Here is a 15,268-nt window from a genome sequence, read left to right on the forward strand (position 1 = left end):
GGTCTGCCATTTAGCCTCCCTCAAACCACTTGAGTCACTGGGTCTGTTTGCAGACCACTCTTAAACTGCCCACCTGAGATGGGAGGAAATCATGAGGCTAGGGATGGAACATAGCATAGAGAAAACTAGGAGTCTTTCCTTTTTTTTTTTTTTTTTTGGTAAAGGTAAACTTAGGGAAGACTATGTTGCCCCAAGCTGGTCTTGAGCTCCTCGCCTCAAGCAGCCTCCCACCTCAGCCTCCCAAAGTGGTGGGATTACAGGTGGGAGCCACCATGCCCAGGACAGGATTCTTGACAGAGAACCTACCCTGCCTGGGGCCAGTGCAGCCCAGGCTGTGGACATGGCAGCAATCTGTTCAACATAAGCCCTATCAGGCGAGTAGTACTGGGCTGAGCAGCTCTGTGTAGGTCCTCTGTAAATGTTTGCAAGCAGGGGCCGGGCATGGTGGCTCATGCCTGTAATCCCAGCACTTTGGGAGGCCAAGGCAGGTGGATCACAAGGTCAGGAGTTCGAGACCAGCCTGACCAACATGGTGAAACTCCATCTTTACTAAAAATACAAAAATTAGCTGGGCATGGTGGCATGCGCCTGTAATCCCAGCTAGTCACGAGGTTGGGGCAGCAGAATCACTTGAATCCAGGAGGTGGAGGTTGCAGTGAGCTGAGACTGTGCCGCTGCACTGCAGCCTGGGCAACAGAGTGAGACTCCATTTCAAAAAACAAAACAAAACAAAACAAAAAAAGTCTGCAAGCATGGCCTCAATCCTAACCTCTCAGGGGTTCCTCCAAAGTGAATAGGAGCCATGACCCTGTTTACTAGGCCTTGGGCTTCAGGCCTGCCTGATATAGTACCTATGGAAAGTAGGGGAAAGGTCAATGGAAACAAGTCTAGCTCATTCCTGGAACCACTTCAGAATCTGGGAAAGCTGCTGGGTTCTGTGTCCCTGGCTTTGTCCAGCAAGGTCACCTGCAGACAGGGCAGAGTCCAAAATAGTCTGATCTTTCTGACACTTTGAAGTAATACAACTGATCTCAAGTGGTCACTCCAACCTTTGTCCTCATTTCCCCAGTTTCATGGGAAAAGGATGTGTGTGTATAGGATGTGTGCTGCTCTTCCAGAATCTTCTTTGTTCTTACTCTTTTAAGTTCCCAGGCTGACATTTGGTGGGCTTTATGGGGTGGCTGTGCTCCCAACATAGACACATAATTGACCAGGTTAGGACTTGGTGTGTGTATGTAGGGAACAATGCAAAAGGAAAATTTTCAATAGCTTTTACTTTTGTTTTTCTGATCTCTCCCTAGCTATAATCACAGGCTGAAGTATAGCTATGGGAAATCCCAGTTACAGGTCCCCTATCTCCTTCCTGCCACTCAACACAACACCTCAGGAGGACTAAAAAAGAAACACGTCAATCATCATAATTGCTCAATGACTCTGGAATGTTCTGCTTCTATTCCTGTTTCCTTCGCTGCTTCTACTTTACTTTTCTTCGAGACGGGTTCTTGCTTTGTTGCCCAGGCTGCAGCACAGTGGTGCAATCATATAGCTCACCACAGCCTCAAACTACAGGGCTCAAGGGATCCTCCTGCCTCAGCCTCCCTAGTAGCTGGGACTACTGGGGAGTGCCACTACGCTCAGCTATTTGAAAGATTTTTAAATATTTTTGTTGTAGAGACAGGGACTCGCTTTGTTGCCTAGACTGGTCTCAAACTCCTGGCTTCAAGCAATCCTCCTGCCTCAGTCTTCCAAACTTCTGGGATTACAAGTTTGAGCCATAGCGCCTGCCACTGCTTCTATGTAAACACTAACTCACACACCCAAACTAGGCTTTTAAGGTGGTTTCTCTCAATGGAGTCACACTCTTTCTTCATTCTTTACAATGAGGTCAAACATATTCAACCTTAGATTGCCAGTCTCCATCACTTGATGCTGTAGGGAATTCAGTCGGCCTGCTTGAATGCAGTTGGGGAATGTTTTGAAGGTTCTTCTATATCCCATCTTACGGCTTTCAAATGCTCAGTAGAGTTGCTATGATAGCATGCTTCCTTATTCAGTTCCTATTCTGGACACGCAGCTTGCCCGTGACTGTTGCATGTCAAGTGGCTGGAACCAATCAGCTCATCTAAGGCTTCCTCAGAAGCCAATCAGAGCCTCGGAAAGTGACCTCACCCAAGGGAGAGCTCTGTGGGCGAGAAAGCATCTCTCAGATCTGTGAGTGTCCCTAAGTCACTCCCTTCCTCCCCACCCTCCTTACTTCCTGTAAAACAACACCGCCTACCTCCCTTCCCCCAAAGAAAGGGAGTGAGAAAGGCTAACTAAATTTCACAAAGGGAAGAACCAAAAGAGAAACTGCAACTCAGTCACACACTGGTTTCTGTAACTGGAGAATAGGATATTTAGGGGGGCTCACTCTGCACAGACATACCTTTCAAAGTGGCATCTCCAGGGTCTGGAAGAGGAGGGAGTATGGTGGATAAGTCAGCTCCTCCTCCCTCCTCATACCTGGTTTTCTTGACTTTCCCCACAAAAATTGCTGTAACCATTTTTTGTAAATAAGGACAAGATTAAGGTCAAGTGTGGGAAAGACAGGGTCTGTGTCCTTGTGAACATGTATGAACAGACACAATCATGTCCTTGTGGCCTGAGGACCAGAGGCTCAGAAGTCAGCTGGTCTGCAGGGGGCACAGACTGTTCTTCTCTACAACTTACTCTGCATTGCCCTACCGATGAGGCCTTGAATATTCCTTGGCGGGGCTAGATTGTGAATATGTATCCCACCATGGGGATAGAAGGGAAGGGACAAAGGACAAGCGGGCTGTAACTCTCCAGTGTGTCACACCAGACCCGGCTTAGTTAATCATTTCCTTCATTCCTCCAGCCCTCTATCACCAGGCCTCACCCATAACAGAGACAGAGAAAAACACTTTATTTAAAAGTATAAAACCAGGCTTACTCCTTCAGACTGCTCCCATCCCTAATTATCTCCACAAAGAGCTATACAAATTGGGTAGGGGTATGTGTACAGTTATCTCAGCTCTAACAACCCCAGTTCTTCTTTCAATTCTCCTTTCTCCCTTCATACAATTGAGATATTTGTCCTTTGCACTTTCCCCAAGATAGCAGAGGTGATACAAACATGGAAGGAGGGGAAGCGTAGAAAATAAACTGTCATCATCCTCCATTCCCATCTCCAGGGACCAGACAGGTTATGTGAACTCTGACCAAATGATTTGCTTGTCCAAAAAACCAAATAACAGGGACAGTTACTCTCTGTATCTTCAAGAAAGACACAAGGGTCCAGAGACCTTCTTCAGTATATAGCCTCGTCCATATTGTCATCACTGTCACCCCCAAAGTCCTCTCCATTGTCAAAATATGACATGATGTAATCAGTTTCCTGAAATCGAAAAAAAAAAAAAAAGTAAAAGTCAATTTGGCATTCACCTTCCTTCCTGTGTACCAGACCCCTTTCCTCCCAGTCACACCATTCCAGGCCTGAGACATCTCTTCCAGCTGTAGTTTGGAGAAGTGGGCAGAGGGAGTGGAGGGAAGCCCCTACCCTGGGGGGCACTATCTCTGTGGGCATGACAACCCTCTGAGGAAAGCATCCCTAGTATAAAGAGTTGAGACCCTCAGAGTTTCTGGGGTAAAGGGAGGGGGACTAAGGTGGAAGGAGTCCCCTTCACCTCTTCATGTTCTTCTTCATCATACTCTTCTTCTTCCTCCTCTTCCTTCTCTTCTTCTTCTTCCTTCTCCTCATCCTCCTCTGAAGTTACTTCTTCTTCCTTCTTCTCCAGGGTCTCATATGGGGATGAATAGGAATAGAAACTCAGGTTCAGTTCACAGAAGGGAAAAATTGAGGCACACATGGGTCAAGAGAGAGGGAATGGATCCAGGGCTCAGAAGGTCTCTATGCACACTTCCTCCTCACCTCTAGTTTCTGTATTGTTTCCTCCTTATCTTCTGTGGTCTTAGGGGGCCTCTTGGGGAGCAGAATTGTAATCCCTGGTTGGGGGATCAAAAGGTGAACCATCAGACAGCAAATTTTGCCAGCTTTATACATCCTCATGCAAAGAACATGTCACTCTGCTGCCCTCATGTGGCCACTATGACATCTAGCAACAACACTTGGTAGATTGGGTATAGGAACTGGGATGGAAGGTGAGACCAGCAGCAGCCTTGGCCCTCAGGCTGATGAAGGAAACCTCTCTTCTCCCTCCTTTTTCCAGATACACTTACGTTCCTTCTGTAGCTTCCGCACTCGGATCTTTAGCTCCCGGGGTAGACGCCGCCAATCTGGGAATAGTGGGAATGTAAATGTCAATAGGACCCTGCCTGGGGTCTCCAGTGAATAATGACTGGTTTTAAAGGGGGATTAAGGGTTTTAAAGGAGAGGAAAGAAGGGGCTGGGTCAAAGTTGTTCAGAACAAAACTATGGCTTAGATATCTCCTGAGTAGCGGGAACTATTTAATAGCTTTTTCAGGTAAAATCGGAGAGTGTTTTAGAACGTAACTAAGGCTCTAGCTTGCAGATGCTGGATCAGGGAATGGGGTGGGGACACGGGCGTGGTGGAAATGGCTTGAAGCATCTCATGCATTTGAAAGAAAGGCAGTCAATGAAAGGGCCCATCACCTACCAGGGTTCCAATCGATGGCATTGTCAATCGGACCTGACATCTGGTATTTGTCTGAATAACGCTCCACATCTGAGGGGTGGAAGGGTCAAAGTTTTATCTCTTGAGGCCCAGAACAGGACTGTTCCTGAGAGTCCAGCCCTCTCAATACTCAGGAATTATCTGGTTCCTTACCCCAAACTCAGAGCCCAGGGGGTCAGCTTCAGTGAGGACCTTATCCCTTTTTTTTTTTTTTTTTTTGAGACAGAGTCCTGCTCTGTCGCTCAGGCAGGAGTGCAGTGGTGCAATCTCAGCTTACTGCAACCTCCACCTCCCAGGTTCAAGTGATTCTCCTGCTTCAGCCTCCTGAGTAGCTGGGACTACAGGCGCACATCACCACACCCAGCTAATTTTTGTAGTTTTAGTAGAGACAGCAGTTTCACCATGTGGGCCAGGATGGTCTCAATCTCCTGACCTCGTGATCCACCCACCTCGCCCTCCCAAAGTGCTGGGGTTACAGGCGTGAGCCACCGCGCCCGGCCCTAACCTGTTTCTCTTCCACCCAAAATTATGAATTTTTTTTTTTTTTTTTTTCAGACGGAGTCTCATACTGTCGCCCAGGGTTGGAGGGCAGTGGCGCAATCTCGGTCCACTTCAACCTCCACTTCCCAGGTTCAAGCAATTCTCCTTGCCTCAGCTTCCCAAGTAGCTGGGATTACAGGAACCTGCCACCAGGCCTGGCTAATTTTTTTGTATTTTTTTTTTTTTGTACAGACGGGATTTCACTATGTTGGCCAAGATGGTCTCGAACTCCTGACCTCGTGATCTGCCCACCTCAGCCTCCTAAAGTGCTGGGATTATAGGTGTGAGCCACCACACCTGGCCAGTTTTTTTTTTTTTTTTTTTTTTTTTTTTTGAGACAGAGCCTTGTGTCATCCAGGCTAGAGTACAGGGGCGAGATCTCAGCTCACTGCAACCTCCACCTCCTGGGTTCAAGCAATTCTCGTGCCTCAGCCTCCTGAGTAGCTGAGACCACAGGCTCACACCACTGTGCCTGGCTAATTTTTATATTTTTAGTAGAGACAGGGTTTCGCCATATTGGCTAGGCTGGCCTCAAACTCTTGGCCTCAAGTGATCCACCCATGTCAGCCTCCCAAAGTGCTGGCCATTACAGGCGTGAGCCACTGCACCCGGCCATGATGACTTTTTTTTTTTCTGTCCCTTAGTTCAAAGGCATGGCTGTATTAAGAAATAGTGTGGTGCAGTGGAAAGTATGCTAGGGAATAAGAAACCAGGATTTCAGTATTCTGTTGTTGGTTGGTGCTTTTATTTTTATTTTTTATTTTTTATTTTTTATTTTTTTTATTTTTTTTATTTTTTTTTGAGACGGAGTCTCGCTCTGTCACCCAGGCTGGAGTGCAGTGGCCAGATCTCAGCTCACTGCAAGCTCCGCCTCCCGGGTTTACGCCATTCTCCTGCCTCAGCCTCCGGGTAGCTGGGACTACAGGCGCCAGCCACCGCGCCCGGCTAGATTTTTGTATTTTTTTAGTAGAGACGGGGTTTCACCGTGTTAGCCAGGATGGTCTCGATCTCCTGACCTCGTGATCCGCCCGTCTCGGCCTCCCAAAGTGCTGGGATTACAGGCTTGAGCCACCGCGCCCGGCCCGGTTGGTGCTTTTAATATCCAGATTGTTAAAAATTTTGCTGGGCACAGTGGCTCATGCCTGTAATCCCAGCACTTTGGGAGACCAAGGCGGAAGAATCTCTTGAGCCCAGAAGTTCAAGACCAGCCTGGGTAACATAAGGACACCCCATCTCTATTTTACAAAAAAAAAAACATATAAATTTTTAGAAAATACATCCCCCCACCTACACACAAGAAATGGGATTTTAATATTTAACCTCCCGCTGTCCCAAAACTATCATGAGACTCAAAACAAACCATGAATACTATAATGCATTTCAGATGCAGGAGTAACTATTATGATCTCCCCAGTCAGAGAGTATGCTTCCTGTGCCTCTCCAGCCCCTAGTGGTGCTGAGCACAGGGTGCTCCCCATGGAAGGCACTCAGAATATGATGCTAGCATCCCAACTGACCTCTCTTGGGGACAGCTGGCCGGATGAAGTAGGGGAGCTGCCTCATGGCTCCTCGTAGCTCCTGCTTCAGTGCCAGGACATATTCCCCTTCCTCTCCTGAGGGCAAAGGTACTGGGCGGAACTCCAAAGGCTAAAGAGGCAGGGGCAGTGGTCTGTTCAGGGAGAAAATGCTAGTACAAATTTAGGAAGACCCCTCCTCCCAATTTAATCTAATATCCCACTGAGCAGAGGGCTGAAAGAGAATGGGGAGAGTAACATATCATTTTGAAAGCTGGGGAGAAGTAAAGGTGGACACTTCTTTGACTGCAAAACATCCCTTGTGCATTGGGAGTATAGAGACAGAGAGGGCCAACGTGAGGATGGTTTTATGATGGTCTAGGAAGAATTCAGAATCATGTACAGTCAGCCAGGGGCACATGAGAGTCTGGGAAGGAAGTGGAGAGACTCACAGGGAAGAGTGGAGAAGGCTGCAGGGTGGGTGGGGGCAAAGTATCCCCTTTCCCAATGCCCACGGCCTCCATGTTGAAGGTCAACTGGCCCCGGCCACGACCCCGGCCCCCACCCCGGCTGGCCATGGTGGAGGGGGCCTGGGTGTTCAGAGATCCAGTGAAAAAACCTGATAAAGACAAAAACAAAGAGAAAAAGAAATGTAGTAGAATGGACAGGAAGCCAAGGAGGTACAAGACATTCAATCTTTTATTGCTGGGACATAAAAAGTCAATGTAATTCAACAAATTTTGACTGAGAAGGCACAGTGTCAGAGAGGGAATTTCTGGAAACATACACATGAATGAGACATGGTCCCCCAAACAGGTCAGATAATTACAATATAGTTTAGCACAAAGGAGAAAGTGCTTAGACCCTTGGACAAAACTCTACATCCCTAAGACAATTTGATGTTTATTCCTATCTGCATTTATTTATTTTTATTTTTAGAGATACTCTGTCACCTAGGCTTGAGTGCAATGGTGCAATCACAGCTCACTCTAGCCTCGAATCCCTGGGCTCAAGTGATCCTCCTGCCTCAGCCTCCCAAAGTGCTGGGATTACAGGCATGAGCCACTATGACCAGCCACTAACTGCATTTATACGTATAACCTTTGAATTCTTTCTATCCCTGGTCTTCCAAACCTGACCAGGCCCCAATTCAATCCAAAGAAATGCATTCAGCGAAACATTTATTAATCGTCTACCATGAAAAAGATAGTGTCAGGCACTGTGGGAGCACAGGCATGAGTCATCAATTTCATTGTCAACCAGGGGAAGAGACATTACAATCAAATTTTATTTTATTTTATTTTATTTTATTTTATTTTATATTATATTTTATTTTAGACAGGGTCTCTTTCTGTCACCCAGGCTGGAGTGCAGTGGTATGATCATGGTTCACTGCAGCCTCAACCTCCTGGGCTCAGGTGATCCTCCTGCCTTAGCCTCCCAAGTAGCTGGAGCTACAGGTGTGTGCCAGCATGCCTGGCTCTTTTTTTTTTTTTTTTTTTTTAAGAGATGGGATTTCATTATGTCAAGTGATCCAAATGTCTCGGCTTCCCAAAGTGCTGGGATTACAGGCATAAGCCACCACGAGAGGCCAGATTGATCTTTTTAAACACCACTTGGAAGCACAGAATCTTTGAATTCGGAGGACCCTTAGAGGTCATCTAGTCTAAATCCCTCCCAGTGCAGGACTTCACTCTGTAAATTGTTTTGTTGTTGTTTGGTGTATGTGTGTCTTTTTTTTTTTTTTTTTTGAGACAGAGTCTCACTCTGTTGCCCAGGCTGGAGTGCAGTGGTGCAATCTTGGCTCGCTGCAACCTACACCTCCAAGGTTCAAGTGATCCTCCTGCCTCAGCCTCCTGAGTAGCTGGGACTACAGGCATGTGCCACCAAACCCGGCTAATTTTTGTATTTTTTGTAGAGACAGGGTTTCGCCATGTCATCCAGGCTGGTCTCGAACTCCTGGACACAAGTGATCCACCTGCTTGGGCTTCCCAAAGTGCTGGGATTACAGGTGTAAGTCACCACCCCGACCCTACTTTGTGAATTGTTATTCAGCTTTTGGTGGCATTTCCCTAAAGCGATGGTATCCATTCTCCCCCAAGACAGTATATTTCACTGTGATCAACAATGATGAATCCACTGAAATTCTACTGAATTTTCACTCTGTCTCTTATCATCAATCCTGAGGAACCAGTCAGAGGCAGCTAGGATGGGGGAATAAAATCACCAGATGAAAAGAAAACTTGAGAGATATTATATCCCAGTAGCAATGAGCACACCTAGGACCCAGATCTTGGTTTCTAATACAATTTTCCAATAAAAGGAACCAGGGCTCCCTGGACTACTAGCTGATTCTAGGACAGGGTAGGAAACACACAGGATGAGTCTAGAGCATCTTGAGGTGCCAAAAAGTAAGGAAGTGCTCAAAACAACAACCACACTCACCTATTGATGGGGTTAGCTGGGTGCAGTGGCTCATTCCTATAATCCCAGTACTCTAAGAGGCTGGAGTGGGCAGATCACTTGAGCCCTAGGAGTTTGAGACCAGTCTGGACAACAGGGCAAAAATACAAAAATTAGCCAGGCATGGTGGCATGCACCTGTGGTCACAGTTACTGGGAAGGGTCACTTGAGCCAGGCAGGTTGATGCTGCAGTGACTCATAAATGTGCCACTGTACTCCGGCCTGGGTGGCAGAGTAAAGACTCTGTCTCAAACAAGCAAAAAACAAACAAAAAGCAGAAAAAATAAACATATTGATGAGGTTATGTCAAAGGGAAATAAGAGCCAACTGAAAAAGCTCCCAATGGTCAAAGCTGAAACAATTTGAGGAACAAAGTAAGTAAAGCAGTATTAGATTATAACCCTAAAGTATAAGATACATATCTGTGAGTCCATAGTGATATAAATAAATGACTGAACTTATTTATATGGAGGAGAAAAGACAAATCTCTCACGTAGAATTCCAAATAAAATATGTAGACACACTATCCTAAAAGGGAGAAGGGGAGCATAACTCCCCACTTTTTTTTTTTTTTGAGATGGAGTCTCTCTGTGTCGCCCAGGCTGGAGTGCAGTGGCGCGATCTCGGCTCACTGCAAGTTCCACCTCCCGGGTTCATGCCATTCTCCCGCCTCAGCCTCCGAGTAGCTGGGACTACAGGCGCCCGCCACCACGCCCGGCTAATTTTTTGTATTTTTAGTAGAGACAGGGTTTCACCATGTTAGCCAGGATGGTCTCGATCTCCTGACCTCGTGATCCGCCCGCCTCGGCCTCCTAAAGTGCTGGGATTACAGGCTTGAGCCACCGCGCCCGGCCCACTTTTTTTTTTTTTTTTTTTTGAGACGGAGTTTCCCTCTTATTGCCCAGGCTGGAGTACAATGGGGCGATCTCAGCTCACTGCAACCTCCACCTCCCGGGTTCAAGCGATTCTCCTGCCTCAGCCTCCCAAGTAGCTGGGATTACAGGCATGTGCCACCACACCTGGCTAATTTTGTATTTTTAGTAGAGATGCGGTGTCTCCATGTTGGTCAGGCTGGTCTCGAACTCCTGACCTCAGGTGATCCATCCGCCTTGGCCTCCCAAAGTGCTAGGATTAAGGCTTAAGTCACTGCACCGGCTATAACTTCCCACTTCTTATGTGTGGACTGTGTATAGGAAATATATATATATGTTTTTTGTTTTTTGTTTTTGTGACAGTCTTGCTCTGTCACCTAGGCTGGAGTGCAGTGGCACAATCTCAGCTCACTGCAACCTCTGCCTCCCAGGTGCAAGTGATTCTCCTGCCTCAGCCTCCTGAGTAGCTGGGATTACAGGTGTATGCCACTACGTCCGGCTAATTTTTGTACTTTTAGTAGAGACAGGGTTTCACCATGTTGGTCAGTCTGGTCTTGAACTCCTGATCTCGTGATCCGCCTGCCTCGGCCTCTCAAAGTGCTGGGATTGCAGGCGTGAGCCACTGCGCCCGGCCCTCATTCAGGAAATCAGGAGGAATATCTTTACAGTGGAGAGACCAGAAAAACACTACTTCAACCAGATGACCAAGGTCAGCATCAATACTCATAAGTCATGTTCTCGGTATGTGCCCTTAATATTATACGATACAATGGTACTTCACCTCTGTGATCCTCCTCCTAAAAATCCATAACCGCAGGCTAATAAAGAGAAAAACAGGCCGGGCGCGGTGGCTCAAGCCTGTAATCCCAGCACTTTGGGAGGCCGAGACGGGCGGATCACGAGGTCAGGAGATCGAGACCATCCTGGCTAACACGGTGAAACCCCGTCTCTACTAAAAAATACAAAAAACTAGCCGGGCGAGGTGGCGGGCGCCTGTAGTCCCAGCTACTCAGGAGGCTGAGGCAGGAGAATGGCGTAAACCCGGGAGGCGGAGCTTGCAGTGAGCTGAGATCCGGCCACTGCACTCCAGCCCGGGCGACAGAGCAAGACTCCGTCTCAAAAAAAAAAAAAAAAAAAAAAAAAAACATCAGACAAATTCCAGCAGAAAGGCATCCTACAATATACCCAACTCTTCAAAACTGTCGGTCATCAAAAACAGTAAAGTCTGAGAAACCTGTCACACTTAAGAGGAGCGTAAGGAGACGTGACAACTAAATATAATGTGGAATCCTAAATGGGATCCACGTACAGAAAAAGAGCAATAGCTAAAAACCAAAGTAATGTCAATCAAGTATGAACCTTAGTTAATAATGTATCAGTATTCATTCATTAATTGTAACAAATATACTAATCTACTTTTTTTTTTTTTTTTTTTTTTTTTTTTTTTTTTTTTGAGACGGAGTCTCGCTCTGTCACCCAGGCTGGAGTGCAGTGGCCGGATCTCAGCTCACGGCAAGCTCCGCCTCCCGGGTTTACGCCATTCTCCTGCCTCAGCCTCCCGAGTAGCTGGGACTACAGGCGCCCGCCACCTTGCCCGGCTAGTTTTTTGTATTTTTAGTAGAGACGGGGTTTCACCGTGTTAGCCAGGATGGTCTCGATCTCCTGACCTCGTGATCCACCCGTCTCGGCCTCCCAAAGTGCTGGGATTACAGGCTTGAGCCACCGCGCCCGGCTAATCTACTTTATTTATTTATTTTTTTTGGAAATGGAGTTTCACTCTTGTTGCCCAGGCTGGAGTGCAATGGAGAGATCTTGGCTCACCACAACCTCTGCCTCCCGGGTTCAAGTGATTCTCCTGCCTCAGCCTCCTGAGTAACTGGGATTACAGGCATGCGCCACCACGCCTGGCTAATTTTATACTTTTTTTTAGTAGAGAGGGGGTTTCTCCACGTTGGTCAGGCTGGTCCCCACCTCCCGACCAGGTGATCGGTCCGCCTCGGCCTCCCAAAGTGCTGGATTACAGGCGTGAGCCACTGCGCCCGGCCTTTTTTTTTTTTTTTTTTTGAGACAGAGTCTTGCTCTGTCGCGCAGGCTGGAGTGCAGTGGCGCAATCTCGGCTCACTGCAACCTCCACCTCCCGGGTTCAAGTGATTCTCCTGCCTCAGCCTCCCGAGTAGCTGGGATTACAGGAGCCCGCCACTGCGCCCAGCTAATTTGTTTTTGTATTTTTAGTAAAGACGGGGTTTCACCGTCTTGGCTAGGTTAGTCTCGAACTCCCGACCTCGTGATCCACCCGCCTCAGCCTCCCAAAGTGCTGGGATTACAAGCGTGAGCCACCACGGTCGGTGAATCTACAATGTTAATAGGGGAAACTGTGCACTGGGACAAATGGGAACTCTTGGCACTATCTGCTAAATTTTTCTGTAAGTCTGAAACTGTTCTAAAATATATAATCTATTAATTAAAACAAAAACAAAAAAAAAAACTTGAGGCTGGGTGTGGTGGTTCACACCTGTGTGCAATCCCAGCACTCTGGGAGGCTGAGATAGGATGACTACTTAAGTCCAAGAGTTTGAGTCCAGCCTGGGCAACACAGTGAGACCCCATCTCTACAAAAAATAAAAAAAATTCAACAGGCATGGTGGCACATGCCAGTAGTCTCAGCTACCTGGGAGACTGAGGTGGAAGGATCACTTCAGCCTGGGAGATAGAGGATTCAGTGAGCCATGATCATGCCACTGCACTCACCCTGGGTGACAGAGAGAGACCCTGTCTCAAAACAAAAAGCTAAAACAAAAATCAAGTAGCAATTCAAAATTCACAAGAGATTAGTTGGTGAAAAAAATATTAAATATATGTAGAAGGTAATCTTCTGTCAGAAATACATACACACATATGAATTAAAAAGCTGTTAAGGAAAGATATGCACCAAAAATTAACAATGGTTAATTTGAGGGATGAGGTTTTTTTGAAATTTTTTTAGTGCAGAGAGTTGTGTATCTTTTTTTTTTTTTTTTTTTGGGGGGGGGGGGGCAGAATCTTGCTCTGTCATCCAGCCTGGAGTGCAGTGGTGTGATTTCGGCTCACCACAGCCTCCACCTTACGGGTTCAAGCAATTCTCCTGCCTCAGCCTCCCGAGTAGCTGGGATTACAGGCACCCACCATCACGCTTGGCTAATTTTTGTATTTTTAGTAGAGACGGGGTTTTGCCATGTTGGCCAGGCTGGTCTGAAACTCCTGACCTCATGATCCACCTGCCTCGGCCTCCCAAAGTGCTGGGATTACAGGTGTAAGCCATCACACCCGGCCTCTTTTTGTTTTTTTTTTTTTTTTTTGAGACAGGTTCTTGCTCTGTCGCTTAGGCTGAAGTGCAGTGGCAATCTTGGCTCATTGCAGCCTCAACTTCCCCAGCTGAAGCAACCCCCCACCTCAGCCTCCTGAGCAGTTGGAACTACAGGCCTGAGCCACAATGCTTGGCTATTTTTTTCTTTCTTTTTTTTTTTTTTTTTTGGTAGTTTTTGTAGAGACAGGGTTTTGTCACGTTGCCTAGGCTGGTCTTGAACTCCTGGGCTAAAGTGATCTGCCCACCTCAGCCTCCCAAAGTGCTGGAATTACAGGCATGAGTCACCACGCCCAGCTAGAAATGGCTTGCTTTTAAGAATGCTACCAATTCCACTGTAAAAGGACAGATTTCCATCTTTTTTTTTTTGAAACGGAGTTTTGCTCTTGTTGCCCAGGCTGGAGTGCAATGGTGTGATCTCGGCTCACTGCAACCTCTGCCTCCCGGGTTCAAATGGTTCTCCTGCCTCAGTCTCCCCAGTAGCTGGGATTACAGCCATGCGCCAACACGCCCAGCTAATTTTTGTATTTTTAGTACAGACGGAGTTTCTCCATGTTGGTCAGGCTGGTCTCCAACTCCCGACCTCAGGTGATCTGTCTGCCTCAGCCTCCCAAAGTGCTGGGATTACAGGCGTGAGCCACCGTGCCCAGCCAGATTTCCCCTGTTTACAGTGGAAGTGTGGAATGCATTTCCTTTAGCTATATAGTTCTTATTTAGAATGTTTGTTGGATATTGACTAAAGAACAGATATCAAAACATGGAATAACCTACAAGAGAGACAAGAGAGTTTCCTTACTAAAGATGTTTACATAGAAGCTGGGTAACAATTTACTAAATAGGGTTTGTAAGAAGGATGCATGGCTCTAGTAGAGGATTCCCTGTGATCAGCATGATTTAGCATTGTGTCTCGCATATAGTAGGTGCTCAATAAATATTTGTTGAATGAATGAATAAATACATTATTTCTATGGGCCTTTCCAAACTTGAGACCTTGTGATCCATAAAGCCTCCCCTCACCATTCCAGTTCTCCTTGCTTTCTTCCTTCTCTAGATTGCAGAAACAATTATGAAACACTAATATCATGAACCACTAATTTAATGGCTCTTAATTACATAATGTATTGTCTTTTATTGTTCCCTAGTTACGTTAGGAGTTTATTTTATTATTATTATTATTATTATTTTATGTTAGGAGTTTAAATTCTGCCTCCCCAAAAAGAGTGCTCGTTGCCAAAAATCAATTCTATTTAACTAACGTTTATTGGGCACTATATATTAACTACTAGCACCTGTCCTACAAAACCTTCTATTCTAAAAGGCATAGAGTCATTAGAGAGAGTGCACTAAGTGTCCCAATAAAGGTATACACAAAATGCTATCGTCAGACGGGGGAACAATTCATTTTGCAAGAAAGGCAGCCCAGGAAAACTACAGGTAGCATTTCAGCTAGTCTTCATAGATAACAGGAGTTTGTCAGGCTCTTGGGATAATATTAATAGATTGGGAGGAAGTTGATGCTATAGCAAAGAGAGGTACAAGAGGCTGTCTCGTTTTCTGCTTTAATGTCTCTACCCGTGCGCGATAGAAAACTACCATTCTCTAGTATACAATCAATACAGAAATGGGAGCCCAGGGGAGAAAGGGGAGGGAGCCAGAAGGGGGCTGATCCAACAACCTGACGGAAAGCGTAGTCTATTTTCGCAGCCTGGCCGGGATGAACAAGTTCGGCAAGTGTGGGACCGAACCAGGTCAGAGCCACCAGGTCGGAGCCTTACCTGCTGCCCCTCCCCACGCGGAGCCCACGCCGCGGCCAACTTGAAATGTACTGGGCTTCCTCAAGTCGGTGGCGTTCTAGGCCCGCCTCCCGGAGCTCCCTATTGGTGA

At 46.7% G+C, this 15,268-nt stretch overlaps 1 protein-coding gene across 1 annotated transcript; it reads right to left on the reverse strand.

Moving 5' to 3' along the window:
• Window positions 1–2,907: 2,907 nt before the first annotated feature.
• On the reverse strand, window positions 2,908–15,268 carry POLR3GL (RNA polymerase III subunit G like). The gene is made up of 8 exons (XM_023198643.1): window positions 15,160–15,268; window positions 7,162–7,328; window positions 6,713–6,842; window positions 4,638–4,706; window positions 4,240–4,296; window positions 3,932–4,005; window positions 3,687–3,800; window positions 2,908–3,397 (listed from the first exon to the last, which is right to left on the reverse strand). Exons 2-8 carry the CDS (start codon window positions 7,285–7,287, stop codon window positions 3,311–3,313), a joined length of 657 nt encoding a protein of 218 aa, XP_023054411.1. The 5' UTR covers window positions 7,288–7,328; window positions 15,160–15,268; the 3' UTR covers window positions 2,908–3,310.

Source organism: Piliocolobus tephrosceles, chromosome 1, assembly GCF_002776525.5.
Source record: "Piliocolobus tephrosceles isolate RC106 chromosome 1, ASM277652v3, whole genome shotgun sequence".
In the NCBI taxonomy this organism is placed as follows: domain Eukaryota; kingdom Metazoa; phylum Chordata; class Mammalia; order Primates; family Cercopithecidae; genus Piliocolobus; species Piliocolobus tephrosceles.